Source organism: Rutilus rutilus (genome assembly GCF_951802725.1).
Source record: "Rutilus rutilus genome assembly, chromosome: 6".
Classification (NCBI taxonomy): Eukaryota; Metazoa; Chordata; class Actinopteri; order Cypriniformes; family Leuciscidae; genus Rutilus; species Rutilus rutilus.
In genome coordinates, this window is record NC_140214.1 from 29,407,671 (window position 1) to 29,427,944 (window position 20,274).

General features: G+C 43.9%; 1 protein-coding gene across 1 annotated transcript in view; it reads left to right on the plus strand.

The window, feature by feature from the left end:
• Positions 1-3,125: 3,125 nt before the first annotated feature.
• The window catches only part of brinp3b (bone morphogenetic protein/retinoic acid inducible neural-specific 3b), a 35,707-nt gene continuing 18,558 nt past the window's right edge, over positions 3,126-20,274 (plus strand). Inside the window, exons 1-3 of the mRNA XM_084412383.1 lie at positions 3,126-3,530; positions 3,616-3,892; positions 12,240-12,430. Of these exons, the coding sequence (XP_084268509.1) occupies positions 3,660-3,892; positions 12,240-12,430 (424 nt within the window). The 5' untranslated portion in view covers positions 3,126-3,530; positions 3,616-3,659. The remainder of the gene's footprint in view (positions 3,531-3,615; positions 3,893-12,239; positions 12,431-20,274) is intronic.

Here is a 20,274-nt window from a genome sequence, read left to right on the forward strand (position 1 = left end):
AATGTGTGATTATTTACAAAAAAAAAATTGCTTATAAATCTCTCGTTATGCTATTATCACCAAATATTGGATTCAATATTTTTGTCAACTTGTTTTCTTTCAATTAGGACAGGTTTTGTATTTCTTTTTGAAACTGACTGATTGTAGAACTCATTGATCTGAGTTTATATTAGTCAAAAATGACCATTCATTGAAAATGAATGGGGGAGATCGAAAATAAGAGAAACATTTAGTGTTCAGGATTGCAAAAATGAAGGCCTCGAACCTGTGGATATATGCACCCTCGTGCTACACACACACACAAGCGATTTTTAAAAGGCGGGTCATTTTTGACCAGGAACATGGGAGGGGATGTTTTTTTGATTAAAGATTACAAGGGCACTTGAATAAAAAAAAAGAATGATGTGCACAGATAAATAATGTATAATAAATACTACAATATTCCATAACAAAATAAGAACATCATACATAATTATTTTTTTATTTTTTTGGGGGGGGGGGCTTGATTACGATCCTGCTCCGCACAGGCTTGAGATATATTTTGCACTAACAAACAAACACAGTTTTTTTATTCATGAAGTATTGCTGCATAAAATTCTTAACTTGCCATGACTCTTCAAGAACTCAATTTAATGTCATGCATCCAGCCAAAGTCCTGCAGCGACCCAAACCAACAATCCTATTTCCTGGAGATAGATGGATACACACATCTCCACATTCTTTTGGTTTGGTTTAAAAAGGAATACTTCCTTCCTTCCATAATGGAGGACATATACCTCTGCCAGCTGTGCTACTGAGGTGCAGGAGATGATTACCACACAAATAAGCTACAGTGCCTGAATCCCTCAGCTCAGCTGGAAGCACGAGGAAAACAACCAAAGAAAGCGGAGCAACAAAGAGTCGGGAAGGAACAGGGAGTAGAGGGTAAAGTGAGCAACAGAGAGTGAAATGAACAGACAGAGGGAATGGGAAACAGGGAAAAGGGGAAGAGTAAGGCAGGGCAAAGGTTTGGGAACATTTCAATTACTGTGTAAACAGACAACAAAAGCCCGGAACACTAGAAACTATAACAGTCTTTAGCCTCAAGGGAAACTCATTTCCCCTCCTCAACTCTGCTCCTCACAGAAATAATGTCAGAGACGCACAGCAAACATTTGATGTTCTGTCTCTGCTGACAGACTTTTATTACATCTGAAATTATCTTCGAAAGCTTGGGGGTAATGAATTGCCCGTAAAGATTAAATGCAAGCAACTTTCCCAAAAGCAGAGGTCACTTTTAAGGTGTTAGTGGAGAAGTGTCTAGAGTATTTTTAATTTCACTTTAATTAATGTTGTAATTGCTTTTGTAATTGGTTGGAGATTTAGGTCACACACAGCTAATAGTTCACTGATTCTTCAGAAATTGGACAAAAACATGACCCACAACTTTACCTCCAATTAATTTTTGGAAAAGCACATTTTCCACATTTCCACATATATTTAGTTATGATGACATTACATGAGCACATTCCATCTGAACCACCTCAAACCATAATTTCTAAACACTACTGTTGAAAGTTGGGGTCAGATCAGCAAGGATGCATTCAATTATCAAAAATTGACAGTTAAGTCATTTATAATGTTACCAAATATTTATTTTGTTTCTATATTCATCAAAGAATCCTAGAAAAAAAAAAAAAACATTAGGCAGCACAACTGTTTCAAAATTGATAATAACATCAGATATTTAAGTGCTCTTTCCATATGTGACCCTGGATCACAAAACCAGTCATAAGTAGAACCGGGTATATTTGTGGCAATAGCCAACAATACATTGTATGGGTCAAAATTAATGATTTTTCTTTTATGCCAAAAATCATTAGGATATTAAGTAAAGATCATGTTCCATGAAGATATTTAGTAAATTTCATACCGTAAATATATAAAACATTTATTTTTGTGAGTGAATGCAGCACAATCGCGAACATAAATGGACAACTTTAAAGGCGATTTTCTCAATGTTTTTTGCACCCTCAGATTCCAGATTTTCAAATAGTGGTATTTCAGCCAAATATTGTCCTATCGAATTCCATACGTCAATGGAAAACTTATTTATTCAGCTTTCAGATGATTTATAAATCTCAATTTCAAAACATCCTAATTGGATACTATATTTAATGCAAATGTGACAAGCAAAATGTGGCTATTTTGTCAGCTCTATCTGTCAACGCTCACATTTTCTGTAGCATCGTTTATGTGACTCGATTATACTGTACAAACACTCATGATGCTCTTTCAGTCATGCTGGAGAACATGATCATCAGGTTTTACACAAACTTGTGGAGTTCCTGTAAATTAAGTGCTGCTGGTATTAAAACGAAAAGGGGACATACATACAATTTCTGACATTTTTCAATTAAACTTTGTTATGCTAATAATATAATTTGTAATAAAAAATATTCAGGCCTATTTAATTAGAAAAAAATGCAAAATAGAATAATTCTACTGGGCTTAGACTTTTGGCATCACTTAAAATATTAATAAATACCAGAAGATGTGTGGTAACTCTGCATCTAAAGTGCATAACACGTTCAGAAGTCAAAACATTTCCAATTACAAATCCAAAAGATCAGCACTAAAATAGGATGAAGATATTCCAGCACTTTACAGATATCCCATGCATGATTGATTTAGTCTCTTTGTGAATACGAAACTGTTCTTCTTCCTCCTATCTTAACAAACCAAATTTTGAAATTGTAATTAATGCTTTATACTCACAGTGCTGAAAAGGGAACCCTCTTGAGAGAGTATACTGTGAAGAAGGATGGAAATATTTTTTAGTATGCTTTTGAGCTATTTAAATAGCTGATGCCTCTCAAACCTCAAACAGAACATAAAGACTATGTAACACCTGATACAATAAGCCCCATTAGCCAAAGCAAGTGACTTACCTTTTTAAATTCTGTAACTAAAGGAAATATAATGTACATCAATGTACTTTTTTTTCAGGGCACATTCTCCAACAACAACAAAAAAAAAAAAAAAAAAAAAAAAAAAGAAATGAATGCGCAGAAGGAGGGGCATGCAGGGAGAGAGGAATAGAAAAAGGGTGGGGGCACAATAGTTATGCTTTATATGTATTGCTCAGTGTGAAAGTGTTAAGGCAGGAGACGCACTCGTGGGGAAACCAGCATTCATGCTCCATCCCATTTAACAGCTGACCCGAGAGAGAGAGAACATCCAACCTGCTACCCCCTAGAGAACAGAGGGAACTAAAGACATTTCACTTTTCATTCCTGCGAAAAGCGGTTTCAGTTGAGCATTTTCTCTCTTTCTCTACCTCTGTCAGACGTGCGTCAACTTCTTCCATTGCGCGCGAGCGGGGATTTGTGAAGGCGCGCGCACCTGCTTTCAACTGATTTGAGAAAACAATATTGATCGAGATAATTTAGACATCTTCCGAAAGGATTGTTTTCCATTTCGAACAGTTGCTCGGAGGATTTCCAAGTGTTGTTCTGTGTCTCGGATACCCCAAGTGTAACTCATGTCAGGTAGTGCCCCTCTTTCCGAAATCTGTGTGATGGTGATGTTAACTTGAGAGCGCGGTTTGAAAACATCTATGATTCTGAGTTGCAGGACACAAAGGGGATTTGAGAGGAGGAAGCATGTATGGCTGAAGGATGTGGGCTCGGAGTGTTGGTCCTAGACCGCCTGACCTGATGCTCTTATGGGAGGGGATGGTGATCTGTCTCCGCTGGGCTTGTGTGCTCGTCTCTCTGGCTGTGTATGTGGGCTCCGTGGAGCCGCTCGGGTGGCTGCTCTCCGATAAAGGTCCTTTCCACCGCTCTCAGGAATTCATTGAGTTCACCGAGCGATACCAACACGGCTTCACAACCAGATACAAAATATACAGGTACGACAGCTCTGAAATACAGTAATGGGAAAGAATGAATTCTGAGGTAACTCTCCTTTGGTTGTGTGAACTGTCGCCGAAGTGTATGAAGCCAGGGTCAGATTCTAACCTCGTAAGGTTTGCCCTTTAAACCCCTATAGTGTATATTTAACCCGGACTAAGAGTGCTTCTGTACTGAATATCAGCATGACTGATTCGCCGTAAACTCGAGGATACAGGTAACCACTAGTGACTCGAATTTCTTGATTCTGTTCACTAAAAAAGATTTGTTCTTCGTATCATAGCCTATTCATATTCAGCTCTTAATAATTAATTGACGACTTTAGTTGGTTTGTAGCAAAATTTCTTATTTGCCAATCAAAATCCAAGTGATGTGAATGCATACAATAACTTTGGGTGAGGAACAGGGCAAAATCTAAGTTGGTTATTTTTTTCATTGATAATCATAACCAGTCAATCATTCAAAAAGACACATTGGCATGTCACAAGGGGTCACAAGACGAGCGTGAGCCAATTAATTTGATGTCACTGACGTCAAATCTGTCATAACACTTCCTTTTGAATTTTAAAGTGCCCCTCATTTGTGCTTTTTCATTACCTTTCATAGTCTAACGTAGCCAGACCTTCAGACATGACAGAAGGACTGCACCACATAGCAGCTTTCATTGGTCAAGGACCGCCCAAGAGGATGTTTGACTGACATGTAATGCAACCAATCACAGTTCATTTTGTTCTGCGTCATGTTTAGAGGCGTAAAAATCTAAAGTCGATGTCCCTACGATAACAGACCAGCGTGTATTTAATAAATTAGTCATTAAAGATTGTTGTGCAAATTTACAGCAACAATGGAGCCTCAAACTTAACATTGAAAATCCAGCATTTAGTTTATCCTGGTAAGCGCTCATTGTCACAGTCGTAAACAGAAACCACGGATTTGGTTTCAGACGAGCCATTAAGAACGCGACACACACGTTCAACCAATCAGATGACGACTTCGAAAATCCCGAAGTGTTTCCAGTTAAGTGTGCCATATGCATCAGACCTTCAGCCAACGGTTGATGTGCTGAGGCTGAGACTATCTTCCATGTATTGTGTAATATAGCTGTTTGTGCATGTAGAAGTTTTAAAGATGAAAGTGCACGATAAATGGGTTATTGACTCCCAAAAAACCTACTTAGGTTATGTATAAGACCATTGTGGTAGAAATTACCCTACGCACCTGATTCCAGGTGCCCCAGAAATCTATAAATACTCTACTAGGCGTACTTCGATACCTGTTAAAGTCGACGTCTCGTCCCTTTCAAACACTATCAATTTGGAATAAGGTCTCTAGTATGCTATTACTTGATTACTTGAACAATATTACTTGATAATAGAAGTAAAATCTCTAGTGTCTCGCCTGCTGCGCAGCAATAAGACTCCAACCGATGCCTTTGAATCTGCTTTAATCACACTGTATCAATCACAGAGAATCCCACCAGCAAAAAGAATACAACAGTTTATATAGGATAGGTACATAGCAAAGGTAACAAGTTACTCATCACATGATTTTTGTCTAATATGATTGATTCTTTATATGTGCAAATTCAGCAAACCCCTCCCTTCTCTGTTACTGGCAAAGCAAATTTAGTTCTACCCAAATCATGGAGTTATTAGTTCTTTGATTACTCAGCGTCATGGGGTTTTTATATTTAGATAGCTGTCAAGCCATGTCCCTATGTTTCCAATATTTCAACATACCAACTTTGGCTAAAGTGTTAGTACATTTTGTTCTTAAATGTTAAGCCTGCAAGAAAAAGAAATGTTATTTAGGGTGTATTCACACCAGGAAAGTCCGATAGTTCACTTGCTTTGGTCCGGACCAAATACAATGTTGATTTTTTTTTTTTTTTTTTGTATGGTTCGCTTTCACACTGCTCTTTTTGCAAGTGAACCAAAATTTGTAAACAAAACCACACGTGTGCTAAGGTCGTCTATTCATTGGACAGGAATTCTCAAGCAGGGAAAAGCAGGAAGTGCAAAAACAGGCTCAGCATGGAGATATTTCGTAATGCAATATTTGTTCTTTTGCTGATTTGGTGTTATTCTCTACAAATGCAATATGAAGAAACTAATGAGCATCATATGATACAATGTCATCTATAGGATGTTGTAATTAGGATTTTGCGAAGACGAAGATGTGCTGCAAGATGGTTCTGGCGGAGAGAGCACGCTCTTAACTGATAAAGTTAAAATATTATTAAAAACAAGTGAACAGTCAGTAATAAAATAAGAACAAATACACAAATTACAAGCAGAGATAAATACTAAATAACAAAGTTACAAAGTCTAACGTAGTATTTAGGCTACAGAAATTATTAAGCCTAAATGTAAAATTACACTATTTGTTTACTGAAGAAATGAAATATAGTTGTATCTTTCTTAAAGTTGTATTTTGTTATTTTATTAATATTAAAAATGACACAGACAACAGTAGGAATATTGGGTGTCTGCTGTCACTTTAAGACCGAATGCATGGACCGAATTTTTTTTACAAACATCAACTATGACATATTACCGAGAAAATACTTGCTGAGACGGTTAGACGAGTTTTTAACATAATTTTGTGTGCATGTGTGTCCATTCAAGGGCAAGGAAACGCAAAAGAGGAATCAATTCGATGTTCGAGCGCTGTCTGAAACGCGCCTCTCTCTCTCTCTCTCTCTCTCTCTCTCTCTCTCTCTCTCTCTCTCTGCGTGTGTGCGCGCACTTCGGGTAACGCGTGAGTCCCGATTTTCACCTCTTTTGCGTTTAAAATTGTTTGAACACGTCCAAATGATAAACTTTCACTCTATGATGGTTAAATGTAGTAGTTAATCCGCGAATCACATGCGTGCCGAACCGTGTGGCAGCTGGTCCGGACGGATCACAGATTAATGTAGCCTATAGGCATTTCATCACCCCAAATTACATAGTAAAAATCTGACCCTGTCAAAAAAGGCGGAGTGCTTTTTGCAATTGGGTCGGTTCATGTTCACACCTTAAACGAACCGTACCAGAGTTCGTTTGGAACCGTACCGATTGCTGTATTCACACCTGCCCAAAAGATCCGCACCAAGGGGGGAAACGAACTTGAGTTCGATTCAATCGGACCAAACAAGTCAGGTGTGAATACACCCTTAATTAAATAATTCTTTCACACTATATACCTATGTTCTTCATTGTTTGCCCATGAACATCTATTTTGACCCTCCCTCAAACACTAGTTGTAGCTTAGGCCTGGAAGAGTTTGGTTCATTCTCGAGAAGACGCTGTTTTCTGCGCTGTAAAAGCAAATCAACTTTGCGTATACTTCCAAATGATGAGGACTGAGGCTTGAATTGATACAGTAAAACCGACTATGTTCGTATTACTGTAAATCAAGCAGTGGTGGCTGGTGGGTTTTAAAATAGAGGAGGCACACAAAATTTTAGCGGTCGGATCCCCTCCAAAAGGATTTTTTTCTCACCTAACTGTTTTAAAATGGCTTTTTTGTCACGTTTTGACAGAAAATTTTAAGAATAATGACACATACAGCAAGGTATTAAAACTATAGTGAAGCTGATGGCTGACGACCAAGGGAGGCTAGCCTCCTCTGCCATGTTTCTTTTCTCAACACTCCTAGTCGCTGAAAGTAAAAACCCTCGATGTTGATTGGCTAATTATACATTTTTTTACCAATGGAGGCACAAGTCTCCGGCTATGGATTTGCCTCCCCCTCTCCTTCTCTATCCCTTTAGACTCGCGTTAGCACAGTTTTCCAAACGACTGTCATTACATCAACACATTCGGGGAAGAGCTTTAGTGGTTACAGTTACAGTGGTGAAATTACAAACAAGAAATACAAATTCTGAGTTATGAATTGGGAATTTTATTAACATTAAATCGTCCTTTTCCCATTTACGCCGCAAGATTTTGGGTAGGCTGTGCCTCTCTTGCCTCCCCAGACGAGCCGCCACTGGCATCAAGTGCTGAGGAAGCGTCCGGAGCTGAAATTCAGATATGGTAATGGCTGTTTATTTTAACGACACTGGGCCATCTGACCAATCAGAGCAGAGAAGGCTCTCAGAAAGTAAGGGTTTAGAAAGACCAACTCCTTTATTGAATCGTTTCAGACACTATGAGAAAGCACTATGCTGCAGTGTATATTATGAGAAAATTAAACTTTTTTTGACATTGGGGGCTTGTAAACCTATTGCAAGAGACCTCCAAACCAAAATCAGGAACCTTTAAAATCGCATAATTGGGGCACTTTAAATCTGGGAAATTTGAGTGTTATACCAGAAGGGGAAATTATCAGTTAAATTGATCCAATTCATCACAATTACTCTGGTCCTCGAACAAAGCTGTTATATGACTTCTGAACAAATGGCACAAATATAATGGACTACGGTTCTAATACTTGTATGGTGATTTTTGACGTGGTTTTTGACAAACTGCAGCTCAGAGATTAAAACAAATCTGCATTAACTAACATTAACAATGAGCAATACATTTTTTTAACGTTAGTTGATAAAAACACAACTGTTCCTTGTTTGTTAATGCTAGCTCAGGTACGTCAAATAATATTAAGAGATAGAACTTTTGATTTTAATAATCTATTAGTAAATGTTTAAAATAACATCTAAGATTAATTCATGCTTTAGAAGTATTTTTCATTGATAGTTCATGTTAGCTAATGCTGTTAATTAATGTTAACAAATGGAACCTTTTGTAAAGTGTTGCCTAGTAAATTACATGATTGTCATTCATTTCAATTGAACATTTTAAAGTACCAGAGTGGCATTTTGGTACTGCAGGATAAAAGTGGCTAGAGTGATGTTTCCTTATGAAAGTGTGTTCTGTTGATGAAATGACATCTGTACATATGGATTTTCAATGGAGTGTTTTTCGCTCTAAAAATACTAAATATATTATTAATTCATGGTTAAGTAACTGGGATTTGCTCCCCCTCACCAAACCACGCAGGATATTCTGGCCAAAAACTGCCCACTTAAACAAGAACTGTCTGACATGTAAAACAACCGACCACAAATCACCTTTTTACGAGTAGTTCAGAGGCAGCTTTATCAGAAAAGAGTGTAGACTTTACAATCATACATTCTAATACATGATAATTATTTAACAGATATAACACAGAAAATAATGTGGAATGTACAAGTCTGCTCAGCGATTTAATTTGCTTGTATACGTGCCTCAAAAAAAAGTCTTTGAGTATTTTTCAAAAGATTTGATGCCACAGCCTCGCAAACTCTGATAAATGCAGTGATACGTTCTTCCTCAAAAGTGCTCATTTCAGCAACCCTGTACCTTGCGAGCATGACTTGCTGTGCTGTGGACTCCTGGAAACTGTGTATAGCCATGCGACCAATCAGATTTGAGCTTGTCTGATCGAGAAAGTGCTTGCTATTTTTTCTCTCTCATGATACGAAACAGCACCGTAAACTATTACGCAGTTTGTCGAGTGTATATTTATTCTCATGGGCCCATATATTAGCTTAAACTAAATTCAGACATAACCAAACAAATCATAATACAATCCTTTATAACATCCCAGCTGAATAAAAAAATGTCAAGCGCCATAAACTCACCACAGCACTCAGAAATCACTAATAAATACCATCTTCAAACAATAATGAGTAATAATGCATAAACACCTCCACAGCTTTCAGGAAGCCTTGCAGCAGAACTCTAGATTATTATTAGCATAATTTTCCTTTTGATCTCATCTTCATTTGCAACACTGGTTTCTGCTTCTGATTACAAAATAGCTTGTGGCTTTTGATTACATGTTGCCCTCAGGTCTGCACTGCAGGCTCTCAGAGAGCTCTCCAGTAAAGGAGCGTTTTGCCCTCTCTGGTTTGTCGGTGGTGATCAGTGGCTTAGGTGCTCAACGCAAGTGCTCATCAGGCACCTCATCTGATACTTACACCATCCCTCGTCGGGCTGATTGGTGATAATGACGTCCTCCATTCCCTTCATGATTGTTCTCTGGATAGGGCTCTTCATGTGAGTGATTGGATTGGTTCCCATGAGTTTTAAACTCTGTCACTGGTGCAGAGGGCTGTGGTTTAATTGCTAATCTCCAAAGAGAGATTTCTTCAACCAAGGTTGGGGAACCTCCTGTGTTTTCACCGGTGTGGAGACTAATAACCTTGTAATGGAGATAGGGAATGCGGGAAATAGGACGAGAGAAAATAATAAATATTGATCTCATGGTGTGGTCTAGCAGAACCTGAGAAGAAGAGGCATGGTTTTTTTGCTTGCTATGCAATTTGTTCACTGCTTGGATAACAGTGACTTCATATGTATATAAATCATGAGATATATTCCCCTGAGGGAAAACTTACTGGATACAAATCTAATTTGCTGTTATTTGACACACTGATATTAAATGATCTTTTACAATACAATATGTGATGCATGAAAAGTCTCTTATGCTCTGCAAGGATGCATTTATCTGATCAAAAATACAGTACAAACAGGAATATTATGAAATATTATTACAATGTAAAATAACTGTTTTGTATTTGAATATATTTTCAAATGTAATTTCTTCCTGTGATGCAAAGCTGAATTTTCAACACCATTACTCGTCTTCAGTGTCACATGATCCTTCAGAAATCATTCTGATATGATGATCAATGTTGAAAACTGCTTAATAGTTTTGTGGAAACCAAAGTTGTGTTTTCAAGATTCTTTGATTAACAGAAAGTTCAAAAGAACAGCATTTATAGGAAATATAAATCTTTTGTAACATGTTTTTAGTGTCATGTCTGATCAATTTAATGCATCCTTGATATTATACCTTTTGATCTAAAAGTCAAAAACAAACAAACTTATATATATATATATTTACATACATTCACATTCCAACTTTGCCTATTTGTACAACCAGTCAAAATTACATAGGCTACAAGTTTATACAAAAAGTTATATTTCTTTAAACTATTAAACCATTTTTTATGATCTTGCTCATGCTGAATTTTTGCCAAGTATAAATTAAGTCATAATTAAATCATGTAAATGCCTTTACAATATAAAATGTCCCTACTTTGAATGCCATTTATCTACCACTGGGGGCAAATGCTAACAAAACTTGACCCCTTGCTTAATTAAATGAAACTGCATGTAAACATTATGATATGTTCCCATGAGGCAAAAACTGACTGAAACCTTGTTCCCTAAAAAAGGGGGAACGAGATGTTGCGGGAAAGCATTATTGGAAAACATTTCTGTTTGACCGGTTGTGAACACGTGTGGCATCATCAGAGGTTATTCAAGCCAAATTTTCAGTGTGTTTGGCACACATGTTCACAACCAGTCAAACAAAGACGTTTTCCCATAGCGCTTTCAGCAGCATTGAGAGTAGCTTTTGAAAGGGAACACACTCTCTGTGAAATTCTTTAATGCATCTCTTACGGATCAAATGTCACGAAGCTGGAATGTGATGCTTTAAATGAGTGTGTCATTTCCACACACAAAGAAAGTTGAGAAATATTTCCAAAAAAAAGAGAAAAGTTTAACAATCTCTCTCAATTTTTTGCTAAAGCTTTTAGGGAGACACGAGTAGGATGCTTTGTTTGAAGATCTACCATCTGAATGTTAGCTTCAGGGAACGCTACAAATTATGTCCGACCGGATTAGAACAGAATGTTAGATGACTAAACTTTGAAAACAGAGCTCTCTTGCTGCGTAATAATAGATGCCAACTTATTTAAATGGAAAGAAAGTAGATTCACTTCTCCATCCAACACCTATTTCATAGTTTAGTGGGTGTACAATGCATTTTAGTTGGCATCCTTTAGTCGAGGAAGCGATTGCTGTTATCCCGTGTGAGTGGGGAATGGTTTCGAAAGGAAATTAACCAACATTATAACACACTGTGCTGCCTCGGTATTTGGTTAGATCTGTTGAACAAGTACAGCTTTTCCTTGAACAACAAGAAGGATTGTTCAAGGTACTAATATGCACAATTTGAAATGCAGAGGCACCAAACAGAATTAAAAAGGAGGATTTTAAAGGATTACATCCTCAGTGGTTTGTAAAAAATGTGTTCAGATTGTGCACCTGGCTCCCCACAGAGGCTCTTCAAGCCTTAAACAATGAAATACCACCTACCGTCATGGCTTCACTGTTGAGCCCAAAACAGCTTTATGCGATAGAAATAGAGCAAACAAACAGATGTGGAGGAGAGCCAGATTAAGCCGAACATGCTGAGAGGGTGACGTGAATGTGACTGTAATGACTAATGTGAGGGATGTGCAGATTACTTGTGCTACGATATCGGCTCATACGACATCTCACGTGAATGATTATGAACTCACAGGGAGTTTGGCCGATGGAAGGTCAACAGCCTCGCTGCGGAGAGACAAGAAGGCAATGGGGTGGCCGTGCCCTTTGACCCAGACTTTATCCATAACATCAGACTTCTGGGGAGAAGGCCAAGCCTGCAGAAAATTACTGACACCATCATTAAGAAATACGGGACTCATTTCCTGCTCTCTGCTACTCTGGGAGGTAAGAAAACTCTATTATGTGTTAGCTAGTTATTATCCCTGCGAAATAGATTTTCATTCCTGTCTTGTGCTTGAGTTTGCAAGGTCATCTTTATATAGTCTCAGTAGAGGTTGACATGACATATGCATTATTGAACACTGGGGTTAGTGTTGTCTAATGAATGTGACACTCATAACTCATGTTCCTGAATTATTGTAATGGGTCAGACAAATAACTCAAAATTCACCCTGTTTTTCTTTTTTAATTATTATTAAAGCACAATTCTGGTCTTGATTCATCAGTGCATGCTATTCCTAAGAAAAATACTTGTCTTTGAAAGCTTGTTATTTTGCTAAATCTTTTCTCTGCCTCTGAAATGACTTTGGTTCCCTATCGTCCGGTCACTACGACGTACGTCGTGGTGAACGACGAATAGGAATCTCGCTAGAGAGGCCAATCTACTTCGAGTGAAACTAAAACAAGCCAATACACATTGGCGTGCAATCATTTGCATCAGCTGCGCAGCCTCGCAGCGCGGGTATTTAACGAGCAGCTGGTGTGATTGCACTTCAGCTTTTTGCTTCGGAGCCAAGCACTTCGATGCGTTCTACAAACAGAGTGACAAGACGAGCCTTTTTGGACCTCTCCTTCCCGGTGCGGGCGTTACAGCACGGCAGCGCGAGCAGTCTTCTTCTCTCTCTCTACCTTCTCTGTCTTTTTTGTTTTACATACTGAGCAAACAAAAAAGCTGTTATAACAGCTGGTAAGGTGCGCCATTAGAGCGCTCAAAGGCTGTTCTAACAGCTGGTAAGAGAGAGACAGCGCACAGACAGGTGCACATTCCTGTCTGTGTTCGCAGTGACTGTTCCCCTGCGTGTTTCAGCACCAGTGAGAGCAGTCCCTAAAAGAGCTTACACAGATAGAGAGCGTCTTTTTAAAGATGACTTTCTATCTGTGTGTTTCTGGATGCGGTCGTTACCTGGGCTCACAGGATGGTCACAAACGCTGCCTCGTGTGTCTGGGCATTGAACACGCTGAGGCAGCGTTTGTGGATGAGTCATGTACCCATTGTGGGAAGATGACCATCGCGGAGCTGCGGTCGAGACTCACGTTCCTGCAAAGGGGCGGAGTCCCCGTGCCGCTGCCTCGATCCAATCCTCCTCAGAGGGTTGCTTCGGGCAGTGACATGGGTGACCTGAGGATCACGGTGAGCGCGTCTCCTTCGGGGAACCAACCCCCTAGGAGCCCTCACCCCTCTCATGCTCCGCAGCCAGTTGAGCCCCCATTGGAGAAAGCTGGACCATCCTCGCGGTGTGTACCGGTTGTCTCCTTTGGGGCTCCCTGTGAGGATCAGATGTCGATCGCGGCATCGGAGGGTGGGTCAGATGTCTCTGCGGATGACGACTCAGCGCCGTTACCTCCTTCGGGTGTGTCAACGATGCCTGAGACGGACCCGGAGATGATGGCCATGCTTTCCCGGGCCGCCAACGGGGTCGGGCTCGTGTGGAATCCTCCACCGTGTCCCGAACCCTCGAGGTTGGACGATTGGTATCTCGGGGTGGCGCGTGCTGGTTCTCAGCAACCCACCCCAGTGCCTTTCTTCCTGGAAGTGCATGAGGAGCTTACGGGGACGTGGACGGCACCTTTCACTGCCAGAAACCGTCCCGGTGGCTCCTCCTCCCTCACCACCCTTGATGGCGGGGCAGCTAAGGGATACACGCGCATCCCGCCAGTGGAACGGGCCGTTGCTATGCAACTGTGCCCTAACTCCACTTGGCGTGGAGAACCGTGTCTCCCTTCACGGGCCTGTAAGTACTCGTCGGATCTAACCGGCAAGGCTTACAAGGCCTGTGGGGAAGCTGCCTCTGCCATGCACGCCATGGCGTTGCTGCAGGTTCATCAGGCCAAGGCACTGAAGAACCTGCACGAGGGTGGTCATGATCCCCAAGTTCTTCAGGAACTTCGTATCGCGACGGACCTCGCGCTTCGTGCGACGAAGGTGACCGCGCGGTCGGTGGGTCGTGCGATGTCCACCATGGTGGTCCAGGAACGCCATCTCTGGCTGTGTCTGGCGGACATGCGGGAGACCGACAAGCTCCGGTTCCTTAACGCCCCCGTGTCCCAGACCGGCCTCTTCGGCGACGCGGTCGAGAACTTCGCCCAGCAGTTCTCGGCTGTACAAAAGCAGACTGAGGCCATCCGTCACATCCTGCCGCGGCGGCCAGCTGCTGCTCCCAACCCTCCGTCTGCGGCTCCTCAGTCTGCTCGTCGCCGAGGGCGGCCTCCTGCGTCTGCCCCTGCTCCCGCGCCGCCGCAGCAGCCTCCATCTAAACGGCGCCGTGGAGCCAGTCGCAGGCGGGCCGCCCCGCCCGTCCAGGACCCCGCTAAGAAGGGCGGCAAAGCCAGGAGCAAGCGGCCCTAGGACGGGCGACCCAGAGATGGCAGGGACTGCTCTCCAGGAGACGATGGCCGCATCGCTCCATCCCCCGGAAGAGGGCCGGGTGGAAAATCCTTGTTTTCCTTTTGTTTTTGTTCCGCCGCTGGCCTCAAAACCAGCGGTACCCAAATTTTCAATAAAAGAGCAGTTTCTTCCATCTCTGGGTCCGAAGAGGGCCCGGAGAGCAGTGGGGGGAGAGAATCCTCACCACTCTCATCCGCCTCTTCTATCGCCAGCAGGCAGCAGTGTGCAGTTCGAGAACGCAACCAAGCCGCCTCCTGCACCTCCGGCCTCGTGGAATCAGGTAAGTGTTGCACAGCACACTCAGACTCCGCTACGGGTTGCCTCCCAGAGAGAGCCTCCCGAGCCGAGCCCCTGTGTTCCACCTCGCTGCCCCACTCCGGGTACGCCTACGGTCCCTTTGGTCCCGCTTGTACGGTCTCTGCGAGCCTGGCTAGCGCTCCCCAGTCCGTCTCGCTGGCTCATTCGGACCATCAGGCTCGGCTATGCGATTCAGTTCGCCCGGCGTCCCCCCAAGTTTCGGGCCATCCACTCCACTACAGTGAGAGCAGCCGATGCCCATGTCTTGCGCGCGGAGATCGCAGTCCTACTGGCGAAGGATGCGATAGAGCCGGTCCCTCCAGCCGATATGAGGTCAGGGCACTACAGTCCCTACTTCATTGTACCCAAGAAAGGAGGTGGGTTACGACCGATCTTGGACCTGCGAGTTTTGAATCGGAGCCTTCACAAGCTACCGTTCAAAATGCTTACGCAGAAACGCATTTTCGAATGCATCCGTCCCCAAGATTGGTTTGCAGCGATCGACCTGAAGGACGCGTACTTTCATGTCTCGATTCTTCCTCGACACAGGCCGTTTCTGCGCTTTGCATTCGAGGGTCGAGCATATCAGTACAAGGTCCTGCCCTTCGGGCTGGCCCTGTCTCCCCGTGTCTTCACGAAAGTCACGGAGGGGGCCCTTGTTCCCATGAGAGAACAGGGCGTTCGCATTCTCAACTATCTCGACGACTGGCTCATACTGGCACACTCTCGAGATCAGTTATGCGAACACAGGGACCTCGTGCTCAGGCACCTCAGCCAGCTGGGCCTTCAGGTCAACTGGGAGAAGAGCAAACTCGCCCCCGTGCAGAGGATCTCTTATCTCGGTATGGAGTTGGATTCGGTCGCTCAGACAGCGCGTCTCACAGAGCAACGCGCTCAGTCGGTGCTGAACTGCTTGAACACGTTCAAAGGCAGGACGGCGGTCCCACTGAAATTCTTTCAGAGGCTCCTGGGGCATATGGCAGCGGCAGCAGCGGTAACTCCGCTCGGGCTGCTTCATATGAGACCGCTTCAGCACTGGCTTCACGGCCGAGTCCCGAGATGGGCGTGGCATCACGGCACTCACCGGGTGGCAATCACACCGGAGTGCCGCCAGACCTTCAGTCCGTGGTCAGATCCCTCGTTCCTTCGGGCAGGAGTCCCCTTGGAACAGGTGTCCAGGCATGCTGTGGTGTTCACAGATGCCTCTGCCACCGGCTGGGGTGCCACGTACAACGGGCATGCAGTATCAGGGGTGTGGACGGGCCCCCAACTGCACTGGCACATCAACTGCCTCGAGTTGCTAGCAGTTCGTCTCGCTCTGAGCCGCCTAAAAAGGCCGCTACAGGGCAGAGACGTGCTGGTCCGTACGGACAACACTGCGACCGTTGCGTACATCAACCGACAAGGTGGTCTACGCTCCCGTCGCATGTCGCAACTCGCCCGCCATCTCCTCCTTTGGAGTCAGAAGCATCTGAGGTCACTTCGAGCCATGTATGTCCCCGGTGTGCTCAACCGTGTGGCCGACGAGCTATCACGAGCTGTGCTCCCGGGAGAATGGCGACTCCACCCCCAGGTGGTTCAGCTGATCTGGAGAGAGTTCGGAGAGGCTCAGGTAGACCTGTTTGCCTCCTCAGAGACCTCCCACTGCCAGTTGTTTTACTCCCTGACCGAGGGAACACTCGGCACGGATGCACTGGCACACAGCTGGCCCCGGGGCCTCCGCAAATATGCATTTCCCCCAGTGAGCCTACTTGCACAGACCCTGTGCAAAGTCAGGGAGGACGAGGAGCAGGTCCTTCTGGTGGCTCCCTATTGGCCCACCCGGACTTGGTTCCCAGAACTCATGCTCCTCGTGACAGTCCCTCCCTGGCCCATTCCTCTGAGGAAGGATCTTCTGACTCAGAGACGGGGCACCCTATGGCACCCGCGTCCGGACCTCTGGAAACTCCATGTCTGGTCCCTGGACGGGACGCGGAGGTTCTAGGTGACTTACCCCCAGAGGTACTTAACACCATCGCTTCTGCGCGAGCGCCGTCTACGAGACGTGTGTACGCCTTGAAGTGGAACCTGTTCGTCGATTGGTGTTCCTCCCGTAGAGAGGACCCCCGAAGATGTTCGATAGGGTCAGTGCTTTCCTTCTTGCAGCAAGGGTTGGAGCGAAGGCTGTCTCCCTCCACCCTTAAAGTACATGCTGCTGCTATTTCAGCATATCATGACCACATAGATGGCAAAACAGTAGGAAAGCACGACCTGCTCGTCAGGTTCCTTAGGGGGGCGAGACGATTAAATCCTCCTCGTCCTCCCTCCATACCCTCTTGGGACCTTTCCCTGGTGCTTCGAGCACTTCAGGATGCTCCCTTTGAGCCTTTGCAGTCAGCAGACTTAAAGCTTCTCTCCTTGAAGACTTTGTTGCTGATTGCACTGGCCTCGATCAAGAGGGTAGGGGACCTGCAAGCATTTTCGGTCGACGAATCGTGCCTAGAGTTCGGGCCGGGTGACAACCATGTTGTACTGAGACCCCGGCCTGGCTATGTGCCCAAGGTTCCTACCACTCCCTTTAGAGATCAGGTAGTGAACCTGCAAGCGCTGCCCCTGGAGGAGGCAGACCCAGCCCTGGCTTTGCTCTGTCCCGTTCGCGCTCTGCGTATGTACGTGGACAGAACTCAAAGCATCAGGACCTCAGACCAGCTCTTTGTCTGTTACGGAGGCCAGCAGAAGGGAAAGGCTGTCTCCAAGCAGAGGATGGCCCACTGGATAGTGGATGCCATCGCCTTGGCTTACCAAGCTCAAGGCGTGCCCTGCCCGCTCAGGTTGCATGCACACTCCACGAGAGGCGTTGCATCCTCCTGGGCGCTGGCACGTGGCTCCTCGCTAACAGATATCTGTAGAGCTGCGGGCTGGGCGACACCTAACACGTTCGCTAGATTCTATAGCCTACGTGTAGAGCCCGTGTCCTCCCGTATTCTCACCCTAAACGGGTAGAAGCACTGTGAGTACCGGCTCTGTCGGCTTGCTGCATCCTACTGTGCACCCTTATTACTCCAGAGTCAAAACCTGTTGAGTCCTCCAAACACCCTCGGCCCGGACATGGCGGAGTGTCCGGTGCCAGGCCTTGTCCGCTGAATCCTTGAGAACCGGGTCTAGGCTGGGTCCCATATGTGTGACCCTACGGGGATCCCATATGTGTATTTTCTCCACGGCTGCTCCTAATGGAAGCCCGTGTCTTTCCCTTGGGCTAAGTCACCCATTACTCATATGCAGTACAACCCTCGGGTTAGTCCATATGTCTATTCCCACATAACTCTCCTTAAGAATGTGGCTCCCGCAGCGTTTCCCTCCCTCAGATCGGGCACGCTTTCCCAGTGTTATCCAATAATCTCACTGTATGGGTTATAACGGAACAACAGTGACGGATACTCTCGGTGTAAGCCCTCTCCTATCGTCCTTCCAGGCAAGAAGGTGTGGAGGCTTACACGGGGCGCTGGATGGGGTGCAGCAGCTGTGGCGCTTTACTAGGGATTCCTATTCGTCGTTCACCACGACGTACGTCGTAGTGACCGGACGATAGGGAACGTCTCGGTTACATATGGTAACCCTCGTTCCCTGAGGGAGGGAACGGAGACGTACGTCCCGTCGCCACATCTGCTGCTACCCGCCGGGGCGACCAGCTTTTCAGGCTTGGCTCCTCAGCAAAAAACTGAAGTGCAATCACACCAGCTGCTCGTTAAATACCCGCGCTGCGAGGCTGCGCAGCTGATGCAAATGATTGCACGCCAATGTGTATTGGCTTGTTTTAGTTTCACTCGAAGTAGATTGGCCTCTCTAGCGAGATTCCTATTCGTCGTTCACCACGACGTACGTCTCCGTTCCCTCCCTCAGGGAACGAGGGTTACCATATGTAACCGAGACGTTTTTGGCTGATGCCACCTAGGCCAGTGGTTTACAACTGGGGACCGGGGCCCACAAGGGGACCTCAGCAAAAAATATTAATAATAAAAATATTGTTATTATCATATTAAAACAGTCTAATTTAAAATGCTAAAAAAACAAACATATAAACAATATGGAAACTATACATTTACCTATATCGACTCCCCCAGTTTCTTTCGATTATAGTTACAATTTGTAATTATAGTTAATATTGTTGTAAAATGGGTGGCCTTTAAATATTGGGTTGCACATATGGAGGCCTTTGAGTCAAAAAGGTTGAGAACTTCTGACAAAGGCAATTAGTTACCCAAATAGCTATTTAGGAAATGCTGTAGGCTACTGTTACAGGTAATTCAGCCATTCTAAAATAGGTGTCGTTCCCCTTGTCTTGTGTGGACTTATGTTATTTCCTGTTCTGTACCATGTTTTGTCCTTTGTAGTTTTTCTTGTTGATTAGTTCATGATTGTTCCCAGGTGTGTCTTGTTTGTCAATCTCCCCTTGAGTGTGTGTGTGTGTGTGTGTGTGTGTGTGGATATATACCCAAGTGTTTATCATGTTCTTTGTCTGGTGTTGTCCTTCTATGGATGTTATGTGTGCGCTTGTTGCCAGGTTTGTTTGCCTTCCTTGCCCGTGTCTGCATTTATCAGTTTTGCCTGGATTTACTTTTATGTTTGTTTGAATAAATGTTTGCTGCATCTGGATCCCACTCTCGTTCCTCTGAAACAGCCACTGTTACAATAGGCAACACAATACATTTAAAGCAATCTAATAGAAGTTACATTAATGCTCCCTTTCCACCTGGCAATACAATGTTCCTTGCTGTATCATTTTCATAATTTTTAGACTTGTCTACCAAGTTTTTAACACATTGACATACAGTGTAACCCTTTTTCTCTTTTGCATTTTCTTTTTTGCAAAATCTCTGAGTAAGTTTGATGTTAGGGGTTTGAAGTGAAGAAAAAGAAGATTACAGGTGTAATTCGGTGAAATAATTCAACATAATTGGAAATTGTTGATTGAATTAAGTGAGAGCAAGACCTCAGTGCTTGAATGTGAAAATGATTCATGATTTTTTTTCCACCATGACCTCATCATATACTAGTTTCATCTCTGCATGAGGATAATGAAAATGCATTTGCGTTTACACCTTCATTTTCAGTAAATTGATCCATTCCA